Source organism: Carya illinoinensis, chromosome 3, assembly GCF_018687715.1.
Source record: "Carya illinoinensis cultivar Pawnee chromosome 3, C.illinoinensisPawnee_v1, whole genome shotgun sequence".
In the NCBI taxonomy this organism is placed as follows: Eukaryota; Viridiplantae; Streptophyta; class Magnoliopsida; order Fagales; family Juglandaceae; genus Carya; species Carya illinoinensis.
This window is the reverse complement of record NC_056754.1, coordinates 18,858,163-18,878,618: the sequence shown is the minus strand read 5'-3', so window position 1 is coordinate 18,878,618 and position 20,456 is coordinate 18,858,163. Positions and strand designations below refer to the sequence as shown.

The window sequence follows — 20,456 nt, the reverse complement described above, 5'->3', positions numbered from 1 at the left end:
CGAGCGAGAAAATGAGGAAACACTAATCAATGGCTGTCTATGGTCACAGGGAGTGGACCCTCCAACGAGCCAGAGACCACTTTTATAGTCTTTTATCTACCGACTCTTTCCAGAGTACATTTACCGCGAGTCAAACTTCTACCACAGGTCCACAAATACATTTTTTTTATTCATTATATATATGTAAGGTCCTAAAAGATCGAAAACCAAACAACCTTCTCTTCAGGATTCGCTGTTAACTCCAAAAGGATTCTCGCTCGGAGCAGCTCATCTCATCCAGCTAAGCTTACTTCAAATAGTAATCCAAACCAAAGGAAAAAGATCAGAAAGTTTGATTCAGTTCTTTACGTTAACCAATTTGATTCCTCTCAACAGGTGTTTCTTCTTCTTCTTTGACGTTTTATTGTTAATTTCTCATATTCTTTTATTTTCTCTTAACTTAAAAGTGATTTTGACTCTCCGTTATTCAATTTTCCTTTTCCTTATTACTTTAACGTTTCTATACGCTTTAGTTGTGAAGAACCTGTGGGAAATAGAAATGAAGATCTCAGAAAAGAATAGTGGATAAACAAATAGTCGTTGTGAACGAGGCGATTAAATACTCTAGTTTGACTTAGTTTCTTTCATCTTCACTGATTTTTTTTTTTTTTAGGTTATCGTTTATCGACTTGATTTGAGCTAGTTTGAGTTTCAGTTGAAATTCATTTTTTTTTTCCCCTTTGCAGTCTTAATTAAATGGCATTGAAAATTGTGTGGGATTGAAAGATCATGGCCAGATTGATTTAAACACTCTGTTTTTGTATATTTTTCTTTGCGTAGACAGGAATACTAATAATTCGAGGGCCCGTTTTGAGTATTTTTGGGGATGGAGGGGTTAATCAAGTCAACGTCAAAAGTCTACTAACTATTTGGTTGAAAGTGGAAACCATATAGAAAGCGGAATATTCTGTTTAAAGTTCTTTCCATGTTAAATTTTTGACGAAATAGCTTTCCCTTATGGTGATTTATGCAACAGAACTCTCGCTGATTGTAATTCAAAATGGAAGACTGGAGTTATGGTTGAGGTCACACTTGGTATGGCGTCTTAGCTCAAGAAGTTAGCTTTTATAGCCATTGTCACATATATATATATATATATATCTAACCTTGACACTTTTAAGACTCACAAGGAGATGGGATGAATGACAAGAGGTTACCGGGGTGGGATATGTAACCCCCTTTAACTTTCAGTCTGTCAGTTTGCTTCATTATCAATGCGTTTTCAGGATTGTGGTATAATTCTTCTGCCGTTAAACACCAGCAGAAGACTACTCTCACACTGACACAGAGAGTTGTAGAGAGACACATCCAATTGACCCTGACAAGGATAAGCATAGAAGTTAATGTTGATTTCCTCCTTGTGAAAAATATCAACTGCTGTAGTCTGCCTTAACTTAGAATACATTATGCATGGGGTTGATCTTGAATCTAAACGTTTACAATTCAATGATGGGATTTCTTTGCAGCGATGGCTCTCATTCACGTGTTCATTGATGATAGCATCTTGCTGGGCGGGTAAAAGGAATTGATGTCATAGAAAATGGAACTTGTTTTCACTGTTTTGATATTGGCTTGCTTGCAGTCTTTTGCACTGCCTGATTCTCAAGGTATGGTAATGTGACCTGCCCGGCCATATTAGTTTATTTATTTATCTATGCTGTACATGTGTGCCAAGTTTATCAACTGTTTTCAGTTTCAACTGTTGCTATGTAATGACGGAAAAAAGCTAAGTTAAACGGTCTAATGCTGTAGATCTCAACAAAGGTGTTGGATTGCAAGTCCAACAAAATTAGAATCAGTGTTGTGCACTTTTTGTACATGGCTAGCCATCCTTTCATCTATTTTAATGAACTTATTGAAATAGAAAACAAATATAAACTGTTGGTTTGTATCTCTTTCTGTGTCTCATACATTTGCCATTGAATTGCTTTCTAGTTCTGGGCTTGTTACAAATGTAAAACAAATAACAAAATATTAGATCTTTTTAGGTTGAGAAGCTGAGTTATTCTTTTTTTTTTTAAGAAGTTAATGGAAAGGTTGGCTCATATATGGATAATTATAGTATTGTTGCAGCAAGTGCACTTTGATATAGGAAACAGTTATTGAACAAGAGTGATGAGAAGTGCTCAACATCAATCTTATGAGAAAGTTCACAGTCAATCAGACTACACGTGTTACTAGCCTGATATGCCAGGAAGTTTTTGAACAATTAGAAACCTTTCAACTTCGTTTTGAATCCTGTTATTGATGAGTAAGATCATGATTTATTCTGTGGTGCAACCCAAAATCATTGGCAGTCAAAGCTGAAGATTAGCGAAGGCAGGATTTGTAGCATTTATCCATTGGATTGTTTTTTGATTTGTTACAAACCTGATTGAGCACGTCTTTTAGCCGATGCAATTTTACCTCCCCCCCCCCCCGCCCCCCCCCCACGGCCTCCCAAAAAATAAAATTCTTTTTCTCTCCTCCTGTCCATCTGAAATTCGAGAAAGATGATTCTGAGGGTTAGTGGGGGTGTACTGAGAGTATCTACTATCCTTTTGAAACCTCAACCATTGGCAATTAAAGCTCAAGACTAGTGAAGGCATGTTATGCATCATTCAATTTTTACTTACAGGAAAAAAAATGCATCATTCAATTTCCTACCTGTGTGCAATTCTTCAAATACGATTCTGAGGCTTAGTGGGGTGCAATGAGGGTACCTATTCTCTGTTCCAAACGTAAACCACTGGTAATCAAAGCTGAAGAATAGTGAAGATACGGTATGCATTATTGATCTTTGGCATGTTACTTATCTTATTTGGAACCTGATCAAGTATGCCTTTTGAATGCTGATAAAATAATGGCTATTTTCTTTATGTAAAACATAAACTAAAATGACTGATTATGACACATACATGGCATGCTGTTTTTAACTCTAATATGACAGATTCTCCACTTTCCTCCCATCCCCCGAAAGAAAAGGAATAAAAAAAAAAAAAATCCCTTTTCTCCTTTCCATGGCGAAGTTCAGTTCTAGAAAAGAAGACTGCAAGGGTTAGTGGGACTTAATGAGGATATCCTTTTTTTCTTTTTTCTTTTTTTCCTTTATGTGATATTTTATGTTTTTATGAAGTGTTGCATCTTAACGTATTAGCTTGATTAGGTGGTGAGTATTCCTGTGTTCTGTTTCAGGTGATGCCCTGATTGCATTGAAGACTTCATTGAAGGCTTCAGTTGATCAACTTGTTAATTGGAATGGCGATCAAGTTAACCCTTGCACTTGGGCCAATGTTCGGTGCGATAGCAATAATATTGTTCGGCATGTGTAAGATACCATTTAATGTAGCCCTCCTTTTATTAATCATATTAGTCTTGGTGATATTGTTGCCTACAAATCATAACTTCCTTGATTCACAAAAGGTTATATTCTTTTCTAGCATATTTTTTGAACTTTACTCTTGCCCATGCTTATATGTATTGTTTCTTTGCAGAACATTGTTATCAATGGGATTTACTGGAACCTTGTCCCCAAAAGTAGGAACTTTAAAATCTCTTTTGTCTCTGTAAGTATGAAAAACATTAGTGCTGCCAGTGTTGATTCTATAAAACTGGGATTTGAGATTTAAAAAAAAAAAAAAGAAAAGGCTATAAAGCAAAGAATTGAGAAAATAAGCAAAACATCCCATGGAAAATTCTTTAACCACACTATTAATGGCTACTGCATATGCCACTCAATCTTAATTTTTAAATAATATTTTTGATAGATTTTTTTCTCAAAAAAAAAAAAATTTTTGATAGATTCAACAAGAATGGCAAAACAGGCAGCAATAATGTTGTTTTTTTTTTTTTTTTTTCAATTCTTGTAGGCTAAAGTAGGCTAAAACTCAGAATTCCAAAAAGTTAAAAAATAAGACAATATAAAAAATGAAAAAAATAGGGACTTGGCATTGCACAATTGTACTGGATTGGAAAATCAAACCATTAATCTGATAAATTGAGATGATTTGGCTAAAGGCAAAATGATTTATGAATTCAGGTAATCTAGATATTAAATCAAAGAATTAGGGTGCCGTCTCTCTCTTTCTTGGAACTTTAAATGAAAATTGATGGAGTTGAAGCTTTTTTCTTTTTTTCTTTTCTGCTTTTGCAAGTTTACAAATATGTTTTGGCCAATCATTCCCTAGTTTGTGTCAAAAGTGGGTGCTTTAGATATGCCATCCCGCAGCTTGCTCGGTGGATGTTTTAGATATTCTCTAATACCACTTATATATGAAAAAAAGATATGCACTAATACCTTAAAAGATGTTTTAAGAGAGAAAATAACCATTAGACTTGGCATGAAATTTTTGTCATGCCAGCAGATATAGAGTTTCAATTCTATAGAATTGTGCATAAAAGTGGTAGAAGTTGTTGCCATAATGACATCATCTTTGTTGAGAACTTTTTTTCAATGGTCATGGCCTTGAATTGGAAACATGGATGTTCGAATTCTTGCATGCTGGAGATTTCATTTAGAGCTTTATGGTAATAATATTCTCCATCCATTGACATATATGTAAGCAATATGCTTTTAAGCGCTACCATAATGTGTCTCTGTTTTATTCATCATGCAGTCAGTTGCCAGGAAATCGCATAACTGGTGAGATACCCAAAGAGTTCGGAAATCTTACCAGTTTGGAAAGTTTGGATTTGTCAAATAATAGTTTAATTGGTGAAATACCATCTTCTCTTGGTAATCTTAAAGCGCTTCAGTTCTTGTAAGTGATTCCTGCACTGTCAGTTTTAAGGATGTGTATGCATCTTTGATAATCTTTACCTAACATGATGTTGTTTTGATTGTGAATGCAGGACTTTGAGTCAAAACAACCTCAATGGGACTATTCCTGAGTCACTTTCAAGTCTTCCAAAATTAATCACTCTGTATGTGGTATCTTGCACAATGTGGAAATGATGAAAAATTCAAGTTGTTACCTGTTTAGTTTATACTCTGAAGTTTAATTTGTCTCTGAGGTTCTTTCATCACTTGATGACACGGTTGAAACTCTTTTTGCAGTCAGCTTGATTCAAATGATCTCAGTGGTCAGATTCCTGAGCATTTAGTCCAGATTCCAACGTACAAGTATGAACAACATTAATTGTTTTGCGTATGTATATCTAAAGTACTGTTGAAGAAGATTTCTAGGATTTGGATGCTCTCAGGTTCATCTATGGAAAATTTCATCTATACTTGGTTAACTATTATTTATATTTGAGAAATGATATTTGCAGTTGTAGAGTGCGCAAGCGCTATGCAATTCTTTTGAAAAAAAGTAAGTAAATACAAGGCCCACATGAAAAAATTAATTTTTTAATAATGGACCCCTCTCTTTTTCAAAACAATTGCGCAGCGCTTGCATACTTTACGACTGTACGTAGCATTACTCTTTATACTATCAATCCCAAATGGGGATGAGGTGCATCCAATGAACCCAAGTGAAGAATTCTTTCTATATCCATTACAAGACACCAATGAAGTTAGACTGTGCTCTTTCACAATCTTCTTATCTCTTAGGCTCCACCCTTCACAATCTTCATCCCATAATTTAATGTTCTTAATGAACTTAATCGCTCCATAGTCATAGGAAGAAAATTTGTTAATTAAGAAAGGAACCCAAGAAAGAACTGAAATGATCCAATCTCCTCAAGGAATTAGTGTCAAGTATGCATAAATTTTCATTGTGCTATTTGAGAAACTGCAAATTCCAAGGGATAGAGAAAGATGAGCCCCCATGATCTCAAATCTGTTCGCCTGGCCGTCCATTGTGAAGTTCACAGAATAGGAATGAGTTTGGGTCATTGAATGTTTGGGTTGGAATTGGAATTGCTCAATAAAAGGCAGTTTGATCTAGTCTATCCATGGCTGCAGAAGCTGAAGGTATTTTGTACTTGGGTACTCCGAATGTTTTTCCTCTTCATGGGTCTAATTGATATGCAAAGTATGTGTGGAATCAAATAATACGTTTGTTTTTAAATTATGGTTTGTTAGAGGACATGGTTGTAGTAAGTGTAACTTGTGAGGGTATAATCGTCAATTGTATGTAGTATATATATGTTTTTGTACATCAATGAATAAGAGTAGTGAAGTATTTTCCCTCCATAAGTTTCTACATAGTATCGGATCTCACGGTTGTTGGATATGTGGTGTACAATGGTTCTTGCCGAAATCGAGCTCATTGTGGTCTGAACTCATTGGAGTGTTTTTCGGGTGTTGTATCTGACTCTTGTCGCCAGATCTAAGTTCACTAGTGTTTGCAGCTGCCGGATTTGAGTTTGTCGTCATCCTCCGCACATCCCAGTGGCTTCTCTCTTTGTCGTCGGCGGCCCGTAGGTGTTTGAAGTTGTTTTTGGCGTTGTCTCCGGTATTGGACACCAGGGGTGAGTTTCTATTGTTGTCAGTGCATCCCGGTGTGTTCCCTGTCGTCAGCGGCCGTCGGAAGTGCTGCCTGTCTCCAACAACGTCAAAGGGATGTAGTGTTTGGTTGCAGGGATAACCAATCCCATCCTCTAGTGCGGATAACCCCAACCTGGAGTAGGAGCTTGTTCCTAATCCATAATAATGCTTGTTTGGTAACAAAGATAAGGTAATTCCCAAACCACTTATTCTCGTTTAGTATAACCTAATCCGGTTCTGAGTTTAGGTTGGAGTTGGTTTTGGCCGATACTCAATACAAATCGATACCGGCGAATACAGACTTGATATTGACCGATAGAGGCCCGTTCCAAGTCGATACAGTCCGATACCGGTTGAAATAGTGCAATTTAGAGCCGATATATGTTGATACAGTTCGGGGTGTAAAACATTGCAGTACCAATTTTCATCTTTTGAAAACTGGTTTAAACTGAACCGAACTGGTATATATTTATAATTTTTTATATTTTATTATATATATTATATGTTAAATGCTAATTAATATAATATGAAATTCTAATATTATTATTCAAGTCTATTAATCTTATAACAAAAAATTAATATAACGTGATATAACATAAAATTAATCTTATAATTTTTAACATAACATATAGATTTTAATCTTATAATATAAAATTAATATAACAAAAAATTTAATCTTAAACATAAACATTAATATTAAGTTATTAACATAAACTTACTTTGATATATATATATATATATCAATGATGAATACATTTTTGGCATAATAAATTATAATACATATTCTTTTTTATAAATATATTTTTATATATTTGATCAGATACACTCATATAAAAGGTCTATAACTTATATAGACTATTATAGTTAAATTCAATACTACTAGTATGTGTTAATTATTATAAAATAATGTACTTATACTATAATATAAATAAACTGATAGTTTAGTATATATAAGGATCATATTACTAACATAGATAATCCGTAAAACTGGAAAAACTAGACTGAAAAAAGGAAAAACCGGAAGTTCGGTTTTGGTAGTAAATCGGTCTGGTATCAGTTCTTAAATTTTCAAAACCGGTACATACTGGTTTAGTTCTAAACTATGTATAAAACCGGACCGAACCAGACTTGTTACACCCCTAGATACAATGTAATTTTGATAGATACATGGCTGAAATTTTGTTATTTGGGTACTTGGGCTAAGTTTCTATATTTCCAAATTGTGTTTCTTGGATCTTCAAGTTGAATTGTAGTTTTTCTCATATATTGTGTGGAGTTTCAATCTCCAAGTTCAATTTTAATATTTTTTCTGCATCCTTGACAACAAAATTTGAGTCACAGTTACATGATGGGGTGGCCTCCTATGTTGCACCTGGTGGGCGTGGAGGCCGAGGTGGTCGTGTCAAAGGTAATCGCACTCGAGGTCTAGAATCTCGTAAGTGCACCCATTGTGGTCGTACTAACCACTCGATGAATTATTGTTGGGATCTACATGGTAGACCATCTAGATCTGCTAATCAAGTCATTTGCTAAGATATGATTAATATATCAAAGGATGAGCATGACAAGCTTTTGGGTCGCACACAGGTTTCATCTTTCACAACTACTCTTGCCCAATTAGGTACAACATTCTTATGTCTTGCCTCATCCACTCAAGATTCATGGATCATTGATTCAAGAGTTAATGAACATCTGACTAGTTTGTCCTCTGTCTTATTTAAGTTAGATACTGTGACATCTCCAAAAAGTGTTACTCTCGCTAATGGTTCTCTTGCTTAAGTTACAGTAATTGGATCCCCTAAGCTCACTGACTCTATATCCTTATCATCTATTTTCCTAGTTGTCCCTTTAGTTTGCTGTCCATTAGTAAGATTACTCAAAGTCTTCAATGTTCAGTGACTTTTTATTCATTTTCATGTGTCTTTTAGGATCTCAAGACAGAAAACAAGATTGGTACAGGGCATGAAGCTGGTGGTGGTTTGTATTATCTTGATGTTAAACGGTCACCCACTCGAGTCCTTACATCCTTCTCATTATCTACTTATGAATGGCACTATTGCCTTGGTCACCCATCTCTTTCCTTTTTGAAGCATCAGGTTAGGAATTTAGGAAATGTGTCTTCTTTTCCTTGTGAAGCATGTCAAATTAGTAAATATCATCGTGTGTCTTTTGTACCTGGAGTTGATAAATGAGCCACGAGTCATTTTCAATTGGTTCATTTTAATATATGCGGACCAATCAACATTTAATCAAACAAGTTTCAGTATTTTGTCACATTTATTGATGACTATTTTTGTGTGACATGGGTGTTTTTGATGAAGGCAAGATTTGAACTTCCTTCCATATTCAAAGTGTTTTGGAAAGAATTTAAAACCCAATTTAACAAAAGGGTTCAAGTTTGCATTCTGATAATGTTAGAGAATATCAATCTAGTGCTTTTGCTACTTAAGTAATAAATGAATTGTTCATCAAATTTCATGTTCTTATGCATCCCAACAGAATGGGGTGGTTGAACGCAAATATTATCATTTGTTAAATGTAATCCGAGCACTTTTATTGCACATGCATATTCCTAAAGGATTTTGGAGTGATGGCATTCTTTTACTTCTTGTCACCTTATTAACCCAATGCCTTCATCAGTTCTCGATAGATTCTCTCCTTTCTCCTTCACCATGATGGGACATTTGATCTTGTTCCACTACTACCTATTAATCAACCTGTTGATTGTAAATCGGTATATACATTCAAATTTCATCCCAATGGTTCGGTGGAACATCTGAAAGCCCGCTTGGTTGCTAAGGGTTACTCTCAAACATATGGCATTGATTATGAGGATACTTTCTACCAGGTTGCCAAATTCTCCTCTGTTCGAGATTGATCTCTCTTGCTGTTAATTTAGACTGACCCTTATTTCAGCTAGATATTAAGAATGCATTTCTGCATGGCGACTTGCATGAAGAAGTTTATTTGGAGCAACCACCTGGGTTTGTTGCTTAGGGGGAGTATCAAGATACTGTATGCAAGTTAAAAAAGCCATTATATAGTTTGAGACAATCTCCTCAAGCATGGTTTGGGAAGTTTTTTGATGTTGTATTGGCATTTGGTCTTCTTAAATGCCAAAAAAACCCTTCAGTATTTCACCTACATAGTGATACAGGTCACATTTTTTTGGTTGTATATGTGGACAACATTGTAATTATTGGAAGTGACTCTGCTGGAATTGCTAGGCTAAAACAGTGTTTACAGGATCATTTTTAGACAAAAGACTTGGGCAAGCTTAGATATTTTTTTGGAATTGAAGTCAATAGATCTAAAGAGGATATCAACCTATCTCAGAGGAAATATGTATTTGACTTTCTGGAAGAAATTGGCATGTTGAGTGCACGACCTATTGACACTTCTATGGACCCAAATCGTAAATTTTTGAAAGAGGAAGGGGAGTTGTTTGGAGATCTAGGTAGGTATCAAAGACTTGTTGGAAAATTGAATTATCTCATTATCACTAGACCGGACATCTCTTATGCAGTAAGTATACTGAGTCAATTTTTCCAAACGCCTAGGGTCTCACATCCAAATAGACATCTTAGGGTTGAAGCCTTTTCAGATGCTGATTGGGTAGGATCCCCTTCAGATAGAAGATCTACTACTGGATATTGTACCTTTGTGGGAGGTAACTTGGTTACATGGAATAGTAGGAAACAAGTAGTAGTAGCTCAGTCTAGTGCAGAAGCCGAATACAGGGCAATGACTCACACCATTAGTGAGCTGACATGGTTGCAACACTTATTTCAAGAGATTGGGTTTCCAGCTCCTATCCCTCTAGTTATTTTGTGATAATCAAGCCGCAATGCATATTGACTCTAATCTTGTATTCCATGAGAGGACTAAATATGTAGAATTTGATTGTCATTCCATTCAAGAAAAGATACGAAGTGGTGACATTTCTACACCGTTTGTGAAGTCTGCCGATCAACTCGCAGATATGTTTACTACATCTTTGTGTTGGAGTTAGTTAAAACTTATTTGTTTTAAGCTGGGTTTCTATAATATATATGCCCTAGCTTGAGGGGGAGTGTTAGAGGACATGGTTGTAATAAGTGTAACTTGTGAGGGTATAACTGTCAATTGAATGTAGTGTGTGTATATATATATATGCTGTTTGTTATTATCATTATCATCATCATCATCATCATTATTATTATTATTCATATTTACTTTTAACGACACACCTGGTTCTTGCTTGTTTCAGCTTTACAGGAAACAATTTGAATTGTGGTATAAACGCCTCTCTTTCATGTGCATCTAAAAGTGGAGATTCAGGTTGTTGGATTTGATTCATAATGTTGAGAAAGTTTTCTGAAGTACACTGGTGCAGATAATCTTTTGTTTTACTAGCTTAGTGCCAAGATTTTCCCTATTGACAGGTGGTTCAAATAAGCCAAATATTGGAGTCATACTTGGAATTGTTGGGGGATTTGCTGTTATTCTTCTTCTTGGTGGTGTTCTGTTTATTTTGTGGAAGGGTAGACACAAAGACTACAAGCGTGAAGTTTTTGTGGATGTTGCAGGTTTGTTGTCCCCTTTACCCATTAAACTTATTAAGTAGCCTGCGATGTCTAAATTAAATTGTTAATGGTGATTATTTTTGCCCCGTTTTACTCAGGGTTAATATAAATAATTGAAGATATTATGGTCCTCAACTTAGAATAATGTTAAGATTTTTAGGTGATATCTTCAACGTGAAGCCATTAGGTCAAGCCTTCTATGAAATTTAAAATATCAGTGCAGAATTCTTAAGAACTCGCTTGAAATTATCCAAGTTTCTAAATTGGTTTGATGATATTTTATTTTTTTCTAATAGAAAGTATCTTTCAACTAGGATGATCATTTTTTTTTAATGATATTTCAAATTCTCTTGGGTGCAAACAATTTTTATGGGCCATCGGAAGGGAAATTTTCCCTTGAATTACCCGAGATGCACTTACAGGAAGCTTATTGCCTAGGGCCTGTGCACCCTTGGGATTAGTCAAGACTTCGTCTTCGGATACCTGGTGCCAATAAAAAAATAATTTTTCTGTTACCTTATTTTAACTTTAGAAAAATGAATTTTTTACTGTACTAAAAACTAGATCAACATTGATCGTGTTGAAGGAAAAAGATTGCGTGAAACAGAATTATTTGTACAACCTAATTTACTGATTTCTCTTTGTACAATATTCTTTTTTATGGATATTGAAATTACATGCTTTAGCGAAGCACATTGTATTTATTGTTGCTTATGTTTGTGAAAAGCATGGGTATGGAGGCAGACATCACATACTTTATCTTTGGGATGACCTTTTTGAAATCTAGTTCGAAGAAGCCTGCAATCCTTTTTGAATGTTGTAGGCTGGATTAGATTGGTATAGAATATTGAACAACAGTATTCGTCTTTTTATGTGATAAATTACTGAAACTAATGAAAACCTTAGTTTACATCAACACACACACACAAAATTGATCAAAGCTATGAAACTTGGATTTGGAAAACTAAATTATAGAGATACTTGTTTTCGCCTTTTTCTCCATGAGTTCCTCTGTTTATTTTTTCATCAATGTACTTTGTTCTGTGGCATGCTATTGTTTTTCTTAGTCTTTGGGTACTTATTCTCAAATTGATAGAATTGTTATTTGATGTAAAATTTAACTTGAATCTGCCTATGAAAGTTTTGATTTAATATTTTAACTTGTGCACTCACTGCCCAGGTGAAGTTGATCGAAGAATTGCATTTGGTCAATTAACAAGATTTTCATGGAGGGAATTACAGCTCGCTACAGACAACTTCAGTGATAAAAATGTTTTAGGACAGGGAGGTTTCGGAAAAGTTTATAAAGGGGTGCTTGCTGATAACACAAAAGTGGCGGTGAAACGGTTAACTGACTATGAGAGTCCTGGGGGAGATCAAGCTTTCCAACGGGAAGTTGAGATGATAAGTGTTGCTGTTCATAGGAATCTTTTACGGCTGATTGGATTTTGCACAACTAATAGAGAGCGCCTTTTAGTCTATCCCTTTATGCAGAACTTGAGTGTTGCCTCTTGTCTTCGAGGTATCAGTTCTTTAAGGCATGTATGTAAATAGGACCTGTTGATTATTTAATGCACAAGCACTGATGCATTTACACACCCACATAGGACCTGTTGGATACTACATTTGCAGTTGTATACATTATACACAGTCACCACACAGAATATCTAAAACTTTGTTCTGGCTTGTTTTTGTTGGTGGACTTAGCACAGGAAATATCACTGAGGCTATTAAAATGCCTGAAGCTGAAGTACATGCTTCTACATGAGTGATTTAAAAGAGAGAATCCTTAGTTTAAGTTGATCTATAGGTTATGAGAAATAAAGAATTAAAAAACGGAAGAAAGGAAATGGGAACCCAGCCTGTATGGAGAATTAGAGAAGGAGGTTATCCTTGGCACCTTCCACCGGTGGGAGTTTGGCATCCTCGCTGGAAAAAGCTCTGACCTTGTTGTGAAAGGCAAAGGAACACTCAACGATGGCCCAGAGGGTGACAGCGACGGTGGAAGAGCCGTCAACAGCAAGCTCTGAAAGAGATCTGGAGATCTCCAGCATATCTTAGCTAGAAAACGCCAACAAGTAGCAGGGATGAAGTAACTCTTCTGGCGGAGGCTCTACAGTAGACAGTGGAGGGGTGAGATGCTTACTCCGACGAGTTTTCCCTCCCTGGAAGCGACAAGGGAGCTGTTGAACCTTCACAGTCGCTTGTCCCAACGCATGGCCTCTCTAAATGGGAGTGTGGGAATATCTTCGCGGAGGAGGAAATGTGGACGCTGATGGGCTCGCAGTGGGCTACTTGAGATGGGGAGCCCATACCTCTTAATTGTTTGTTACCAACCTAGTCTAATTTTTTTGATTGGGTTCTAGACAGGTGAAGGAAATGAGGAACAATTTATGGTTTTGTTCACTGCCATTGAAGTGTGTCAACTTAAAAAACATGTGTCCAAAAAGCAGAGGGAGCTAAAATACTAATGTCGTCTCTTAATTATGAGGGCAGCTCTAGCCAAGAAAGATCCAAGGGGAAGGGGCTAGCTTCTTCTTTATGAAGTCCAAAATTGTTTGTTGGAATGTCCGATGGCTCAAAGCGGCCAATAAGCATCTTAGTATAAAAATTTTGCTTCATGAGTGAAAGGCGGACATAGTATGTTTACAGGAAACTAAGTTGAAATCTATAACAAGAAGAATTGTTCGAAGAATCTGGAGCTGTTCATATGTGGATTGGGCTTATCATTGGATGTGGCTTTAGGATGTATTCTAGTGATGTGGAAGATAACTTCTTGTGGGCTTTTGCTAGTATCTACGGGCCCAATTTGGACAGTACCATAAGGTTTTTATGGGAAGAATTAGTTGAAGTTCATAGCTAGTGGGGCCTTCCATGGTGCATAGGTGGGGATTTTAATGTTACAAGGTTTCCAAGTGAACGTTCAGGAGAAAACAGGTTGCAACCAGTAATGTTAGAATTCTCGGAGTGTATTTTCAACTTGAGTTTGGTGGACATTCCTCTCATGGGGAGAACATTCACGTGGTCCAATAATATATTAAAAGAGGTTGCCTCGTCCTTGTTCGGATCATTTTCCTATAATGTTGGATTGTGGTGGTATCTAAGAAGGGTGTCGTTACTTAAAGTTCTAAACTATGTGACCGATGTTATTAGAAGAAATTTCTTGGTGCCAAAAATCAAGAGCGTTCGGTCAGTTTTTTGAACATTTGCTTACCGAGCAAGAGGGGGTGGCGGCCAAAATTGGATGGACTAGGTTTTGATTCAATTGAGCCGCATAATGTCTCTTGGTTAGAGAGGCCTTTCGAGGAGTCGGAGGTTCATGGAGTGGTGAGAAAAATGGTAGAAGACAAAGTGGCCAGACGGTTTTTCTATGGAATTCTTCCAATCATGGGGGGATGAGGTGAAGGACGATCTAATGAAGGTGTTCCAAGAACTATTCTCAATTGGAAAATTTGATAAAAGCCTTAATGTCACTTTTATTGCACTCATTCCTAAGAAGATTGGGGCATCAGAGGTTAAGGATTTTTAGCCCATTAGTCTTGTGAATGGGGTATATAAGATCATTTCTAAGGTGCTTGCAAATCGCCTTGGGGAGGTATTGGTAAAAATCATTACAAAATCCCTAATGCATTTGTAAGGGGCAAGCAAAAGTCTGGACTCGGTTCTCATCGCTAATGAATGCATAGATAGTAGACTAAAATATGTCAATATAGGTATCCTATGCAAGTTGGATATGGAGAAGGCATATGATCATGTTAATTGGGACTTTCAACTTTGCTTACTTGGGAGGTATGGTTTTGGGTAGAGATGGTGTTCGTGGATCAGATTGTGTATATCAATGGTAAAATTTTCAATTTTGGTGAATGGTAACCTAGTTGGTTTCTTCAACAGCTCTTGAGGCCTAAGATAAGGAGATTTGTTGTCCTCACTCATTTTCGTTATTATTATAGAGGCGCTTAGCAAAATGATCTCGGCTTTGGTTATTAATGGCTTTGTGACTAAATTCTCAGTTGGTGACCCCAATATGGGTACTCTTAACATTCATTTGTTGTTTGTAGATGATACACTAATATTTTGTGAGGCAGACCAATACCAAATTCGGGCATTGAGGGCATTGCTACTCTATTTTGAAGTGGTGAGTTTAAAATTGACAAATCAGAGTTGGTGCCAGTTGGTAATGTTTGTAACATCTAGTACTTGGCTAACACTCTTGGATGTAAGGTCTCCTCTATTCCTATGAATTACCTTGGTCTTCCGTTGGGGGCTGCCTCAAGGGCTAAATCAATCTAGGATATCGTGATCGAGAAGATAGAACTTAGATTGTTAGGTTGGAAGAGACTACACTTGTTGAAAGGTGGTAGGATCACCTTAATCAAGAGTACCTTGTTGAATTTATCAACTTAATTCCTCTCTTTATTCCCAATTCCAGCGTGTGTCGACCCTGCTTGAGAAACTTCATTGTGATTTCCTATGGAATGGAATCGGGGATGAATTCAAATTCCATCTAGTCAGTTGGGATAAGGTATGCTCCCCAATCTTATCTGGTGGTTTGGGAATCAGAATCTAAGGATTTTCAATCGGGCCTTACTTGGAAAAATGGTTGTGGCGATATAATATGGAACCGGAAGCCCTATGAAAGTCAGTGATTGACTGCAAATATGGAGGGGATGTGTGTGTGTGTTTTTTTTAGAGGTAAGTGGAGCTTATGGGGTAGGAGTCTGGAAGCACATTAGACAATGGTGGGGGGTTTTTACTCATTTCACTAGACTGGTGCTGGGAAATGGATTTAGAATAAAATTATGGAGCGACCTTTGATGTGGGAATAATGTCCTAAAGGAGTCCTTCCCTTCAGTTTTCCGTGGTGCAAGTGAGAAAGAAGCTTCAATGGTTGATCTTATGGTGATATATGGGGATCAAGTCCAACGGAACATCAACTTCAATGAGGCGGCCCAAGATTGGGAAGTTGGTAGCTTTGAGGAATTTTTTAGTCTCTTGTATTCCATGATTCTGAGCACTCAAGTTGTTGACTTGATGTGGTGGGTACCCACACATAAAGGTATGTTTTCGGTTTGCGCTTTCTATAAGTCTCTCACATAGTAGTAGAACATTCAGTTTCCATGGAGAAGGATTTGGCGAAACAAGGCACCTCCTAGAGCAGCATTTTTTGCTTAAAAAACTTCTCTAGATAAGATTTTGACGACGTATAACTTGCAGAAACACAGGGTGATCATAGTAGATTGGTGCTGCATGTGTAAGAAAATTGGTGAGAATGTGGATCATTTCTTACTACATTGTAAGCTTGCTAGAGCATTATGGGATGAAGTTTTTTGTAGATTAGACTTAGCTTGGGTTATGCCCACCTCGATGGAAGCATTGTTGGCCAGCTGGACAAATCTAGGAGGTATCTCACAAATTAAAGCCGTGTGGAGGATGTTTCCTATTTGTATTCTGTGGTGCTTGTGGCAGGAGCAAAATGATTGGACGTTCGAAGACAAGGAGCGCACAATAGAGGAACTTAGATCTCTTTTTATTAAAACTCTATTTCTATGGGCCATAGCTGTAGATTTTAATGGCCTTAGATGTTCATGATTTTCTTGTAGATAGGTGTTACCTCTTGTATACTATCTTGTGTACTTGGACTATGCCTATTCTTATTAATACAATCGTTTACTTGTAAAAAAGAAGAATTAAAAAAACATGAAGTATTAATTGGATTGGCAATGACTAATTCCTTTTAAAACTCTTTGATTTTATATTATTGTTGATATATTCTGCTTAGAAGTGTCCCTAAATTACAGGACTAAGGCCCCCTGCTCACTGGGCTCTTTTATTAAAGAGTTGACTTGTTAGGTGGTGCTGCAGTGGAAATTACTGTTCTTTTTCATATACACATAGTGGAATGAAAATGGAAAGATATTTACGTTGGTAAAGTGGGGAATAGGGTTCTCTATACTTGCATTGTCATCGTCAAAGTATTACCAACCAAGCTGAGCCTTTCTGATGATATCATACTGACTTTTAGCATTGTTGCAGAAGTAAAACCAGGGGGACCCATTTTGGGTTGGCCTACAAGAAAACGAGTTGCTTTAGGGACAGCTCGTGGTCTAGAGTACCTTCATGAACACTGCAATCCTAAAATTATTCACCGGGATGTTAAAGCTGCAAATGTGTTACTTGATGAAGACTTTGAAGCAGTTGTTGGTGATTTTGGCCTTGCAAAATTGGTTGATGTTAGAAAAACTAATGTGACTACTCAAGTTCGTGGGACAATGGGCCACATAGCACCTGAATACTTGTCCACTGGGAAGTCTTCAGAAAGAACTGATGTTTTTGGTTATGGAATCATGCTTTTAGAGCTTGTGACAGGTCAAAGGGCAATTGACTTTTCGCGCTTGGAGGAAGAAGATGATGTTTTATTGCTTGACCATGTAAGATAACCTTGTTATGATAATTTCTTGGTATTATGTGCATATCTCTTACACTCATATCATATTATTGCACACATGGCTGATTTTAATTATGTTACAAGTATTACGTGCTGCATAATATTTATACAGCTGGAGCAAACACATCAATGTTATTTTTCTCGACTGATTTATGCATTATAACCTGCTTTCTGAAAGAGATCTGCAAAAATCATTTGTGCCCCTCACTACCATTAAGGATTCTCGATCTTCTATATCTCAGTTCTTAAACTTCTATGCATCAACATTTAATATGTGGTTAGAAACATCCTATCCAATGTAATATTTAATTTTGAAAGCATGAAACTTTGCTCTTATGAGGTGCGCCATCATCTCTCATCTATCTCACAAGTTTTGGAAGCTTAAAGGTCTACATCCTTAATTGTCTAAGAAGTCTAAAATGCGTGAGAGGATTGTGAGGACCATTAGCTGGACGATTATTTTTTTCGTTTAAGCATGAACTGTTTTTATATCTACTTAGAGATTGCTTTGCACAACTTTCTTTATATTTAATTACTGAAAATTTAGAAAATTTTATGTAAATTAGTTTATATTGATATTTTGACCAAGCTCAATCTTGAACCTCAACTAATAACTTTGGGAAGTTTAAAGTTCTGGGCTCAATCTCTCTGTACCAGCTACTTCCTTCTTTCCTTACTTTCTCCATTTTGATAATTGGAAGTGGAAGCTATCTATTTGTGAAATCTGAGGAACATCTATAGGGTTGCTTCTACACCTTTCTCTCTCTTTTCATATATTATAAGTAAATATATGTTACCTTTCATTAAATAGTTTTATTTGTGTGCGGGTTTGCAGCTAGTTTACTTAATTGTGAATGTACTTCACAATTACGTTGGTGTTCTCCTTAAAATAATATACATAACGAAGATTATTAAGATGAAATGCTTCCTTTTTATTTCAAACATTTAATATTTCTACAATTCCTTAGTTGTATTGGGAGAATTGCAGCTTTCTCAAGCTGGGAGTTCACTGGCTTACCGTCAATTTGTGACTTCTACATTAGAGTATTACCCACTTTTGATAAGGCTCCAGATGAGCATACATGTTTAGTTGTGGCTCATCCCTTTTACTTTGGATGAATTACTTCCGCTAATTAATGAAATTTGTATCTCTCCTTGTGAAGGTCAAGAAGCTGGAAAGGGAGAAGAAACTTGAGGCTATTGTAGATCCCAACCTAAGTCAAAATTACGACATTCAAGAGGTGGAAATGATGATTCAAGTTGCACTGCTTTGTACCCAGTCATCACCAGATGACCGCCCTGCAATGTCAGAGGTAGTACGGATGCTGGAAGGTGAGGGGCTAGCTGAGAGGTGGGAGGAATGGCAGCATATTGAGGTTACTCGTAGGCAAGAGTATGAGAGACTACAAAGAAGATTTGACTGGGGAGAAGATTCTGTTTATAACCAAGATGCTATTGAATTGTCTGGTGGAAGATGAGGTATCGAATAAGTCTGCACCCAATCCTTGTTTAGATTATAGGCATGTACGATCCTTTTTCGGTTGGTTAGCTCAGTGATTTATTTGATATGCCTAATTTTTATACCCAATTGAAAAAATTCATGGCCTAGAAATTTGAACTCTATATATTATTGCTGGGCTGGTTTAAGCTCCTCTTTCTTCTTGTTTTTATATGTATTTTGTAATTTTTCTTGTGTGTTAATTTGATCTGATGAAGTATCATATACACGGCTTTGCCTTTCATAAATATGAAAACTCTCTCCATGTTGGGTATCTGAATGCGTTGCTACAATTCTGATTTAAGTTCTGTCCACTAGAAATATGACACTGCATTGAATGAAAAGTTATATTTCCCTTCACCCGCGTTTGTTTCGCTATGAACTTTACGTTTCTCTCCCACTGCTTGGTTTCGCCATGGCCCGAATGTATTGTACTGTGTTCTCCACATCACAACGATCCCTCTCTTTGCGTTCGATGGTGTAGTTGAATACAGTTGCCTGCCATTGATAGATCTTTTATTGACTTAGATTCGCCCTGACACTAATCGTAATTTGTGTGTTGTATTCGTTTGATTTCAATCAAAACCAGCGTTGATCATTATATGTGATCTGAGCTTTCCTCTTGAAGACTGAGGTCTCATGTGTGAACTGTAAATACCACAAACCCCTATGGAAACAAGAGTTCACAAATCACATGTATAGAGTTTATATCCCTTCTCTTTTCCCGGGACCTCAACGACTTCACTTGACTCTCTCTCTCTCTCTCTCTCTCTCTCTATGAGCTCCTTCACTTTTATAGGTATGGACTCAAGCAAGTACAATAATAATGGTGTGCTTCATGTGAAATAGATGTCTAATCACGCACGGTTATTGGCACATACGCATGTAATTCGTATAGGTAGTTTTTAAGATACACTTTTTTGGGATTCGGTAGACGCATATACATATGAATACATGTGATATGTGGTTACTGGGTTGAGATGCCTTGCAAGGAGGGAACCAGCCCCCCCCCTTTTTTTTTTTTAAGGATAGTCTTACTATGCCTCTTCAATTTGTACACTTTGTGTCCTTAGTGCAAATTGTATTTTTTTTTCCTTTTATTTTAAACATTTTTTAAAATTGTTTTAACATTTTTTTTTAAAAAAAAAAAAAACCACTACAGTCATTTTCTTAATCAATACGTAATTTTTTTTTTAAATAAATGTACTAGGAGGTATAGTAGCATTATGCTTTTACGAATCCATAGGTCGTGGGCATGAAGCGACTGCAAATCCTACACAACACCTACAAGGCCACACTGACAAACAGAAAACATAGAAGACAATTCTAGGACCAAATATACACACAAGTGTAAATGATTTTTTTCTTTTTCTTTTAAGCATTTTTTAAAGATCCTTTACCATTAAGAAAAATAAATAAAAATAAAAATTTACTAATAATTACTTTCTTAAATATTAAAAAAATAAAAATATGAGCGGCATATTTGAAAGTCATATT

At 36.4% G+C, this 20,456-nt stretch overlaps 1 protein-coding gene across 6 annotated transcripts; it reads left to right on the top strand.

The window, feature by feature from the left end:
• The first annotated feature begins 175 nt into the window (after nucleotides 1–175).
• LOC122303632 (probable LRR receptor-like serine/threonine-protein kinase At5g10290) lies at nucleotides 176–19,233 on the top strand. 6 transcript variants are annotated; one of them, XM_043115497.1, is made up of 14 exons: nucleotides 177–375; nucleotides 1,016–1,074; nucleotides 1,506–1,646; nucleotides 2,657–2,801; nucleotides 3,214–3,346; nucleotides 3,513–3,584; nucleotides 4,635–4,778; nucleotides 4,870–4,941; nucleotides 5,075–5,140; nucleotides 10,701–10,771; nucleotides 10,876–11,019; nucleotides 12,197–12,538; nucleotides 17,050–17,444; nucleotides 18,625–19,233. In XM_043115497.1, the coding sequence occupies exons 6-14, from the start codon at nucleotides 3,526–3,528 to the stop codon at nucleotides 18,937–18,939; spliced, it is 1,608 nt and encodes a 535-aa protein (XP_042971431.1). In that variant the 5' UTR covers nucleotides 177–375; nucleotides 1,016–1,074; nucleotides 1,506–1,646; nucleotides 2,657–2,801; nucleotides 3,214–3,346; nucleotides 3,513–3,525; the 3' UTR covers nucleotides 18,940–19,233. The 6 variants fall into 6 exon arrangements, with proteins under 6 accessions (XP_042971427.1, XP_042971429.1, XP_042971431.1 ...); XM_043115493.1 differs by lacking the exon at nucleotides 2,657–2,801 and having other exon boundaries at nucleotides 176–375; XM_043115492.1 differs by lacking the exons at nucleotides 1,016–1,074; nucleotides 2,657–2,801.
• Nucleotides 19,234–20,456: the final 1,223 nt, after the last annotated feature.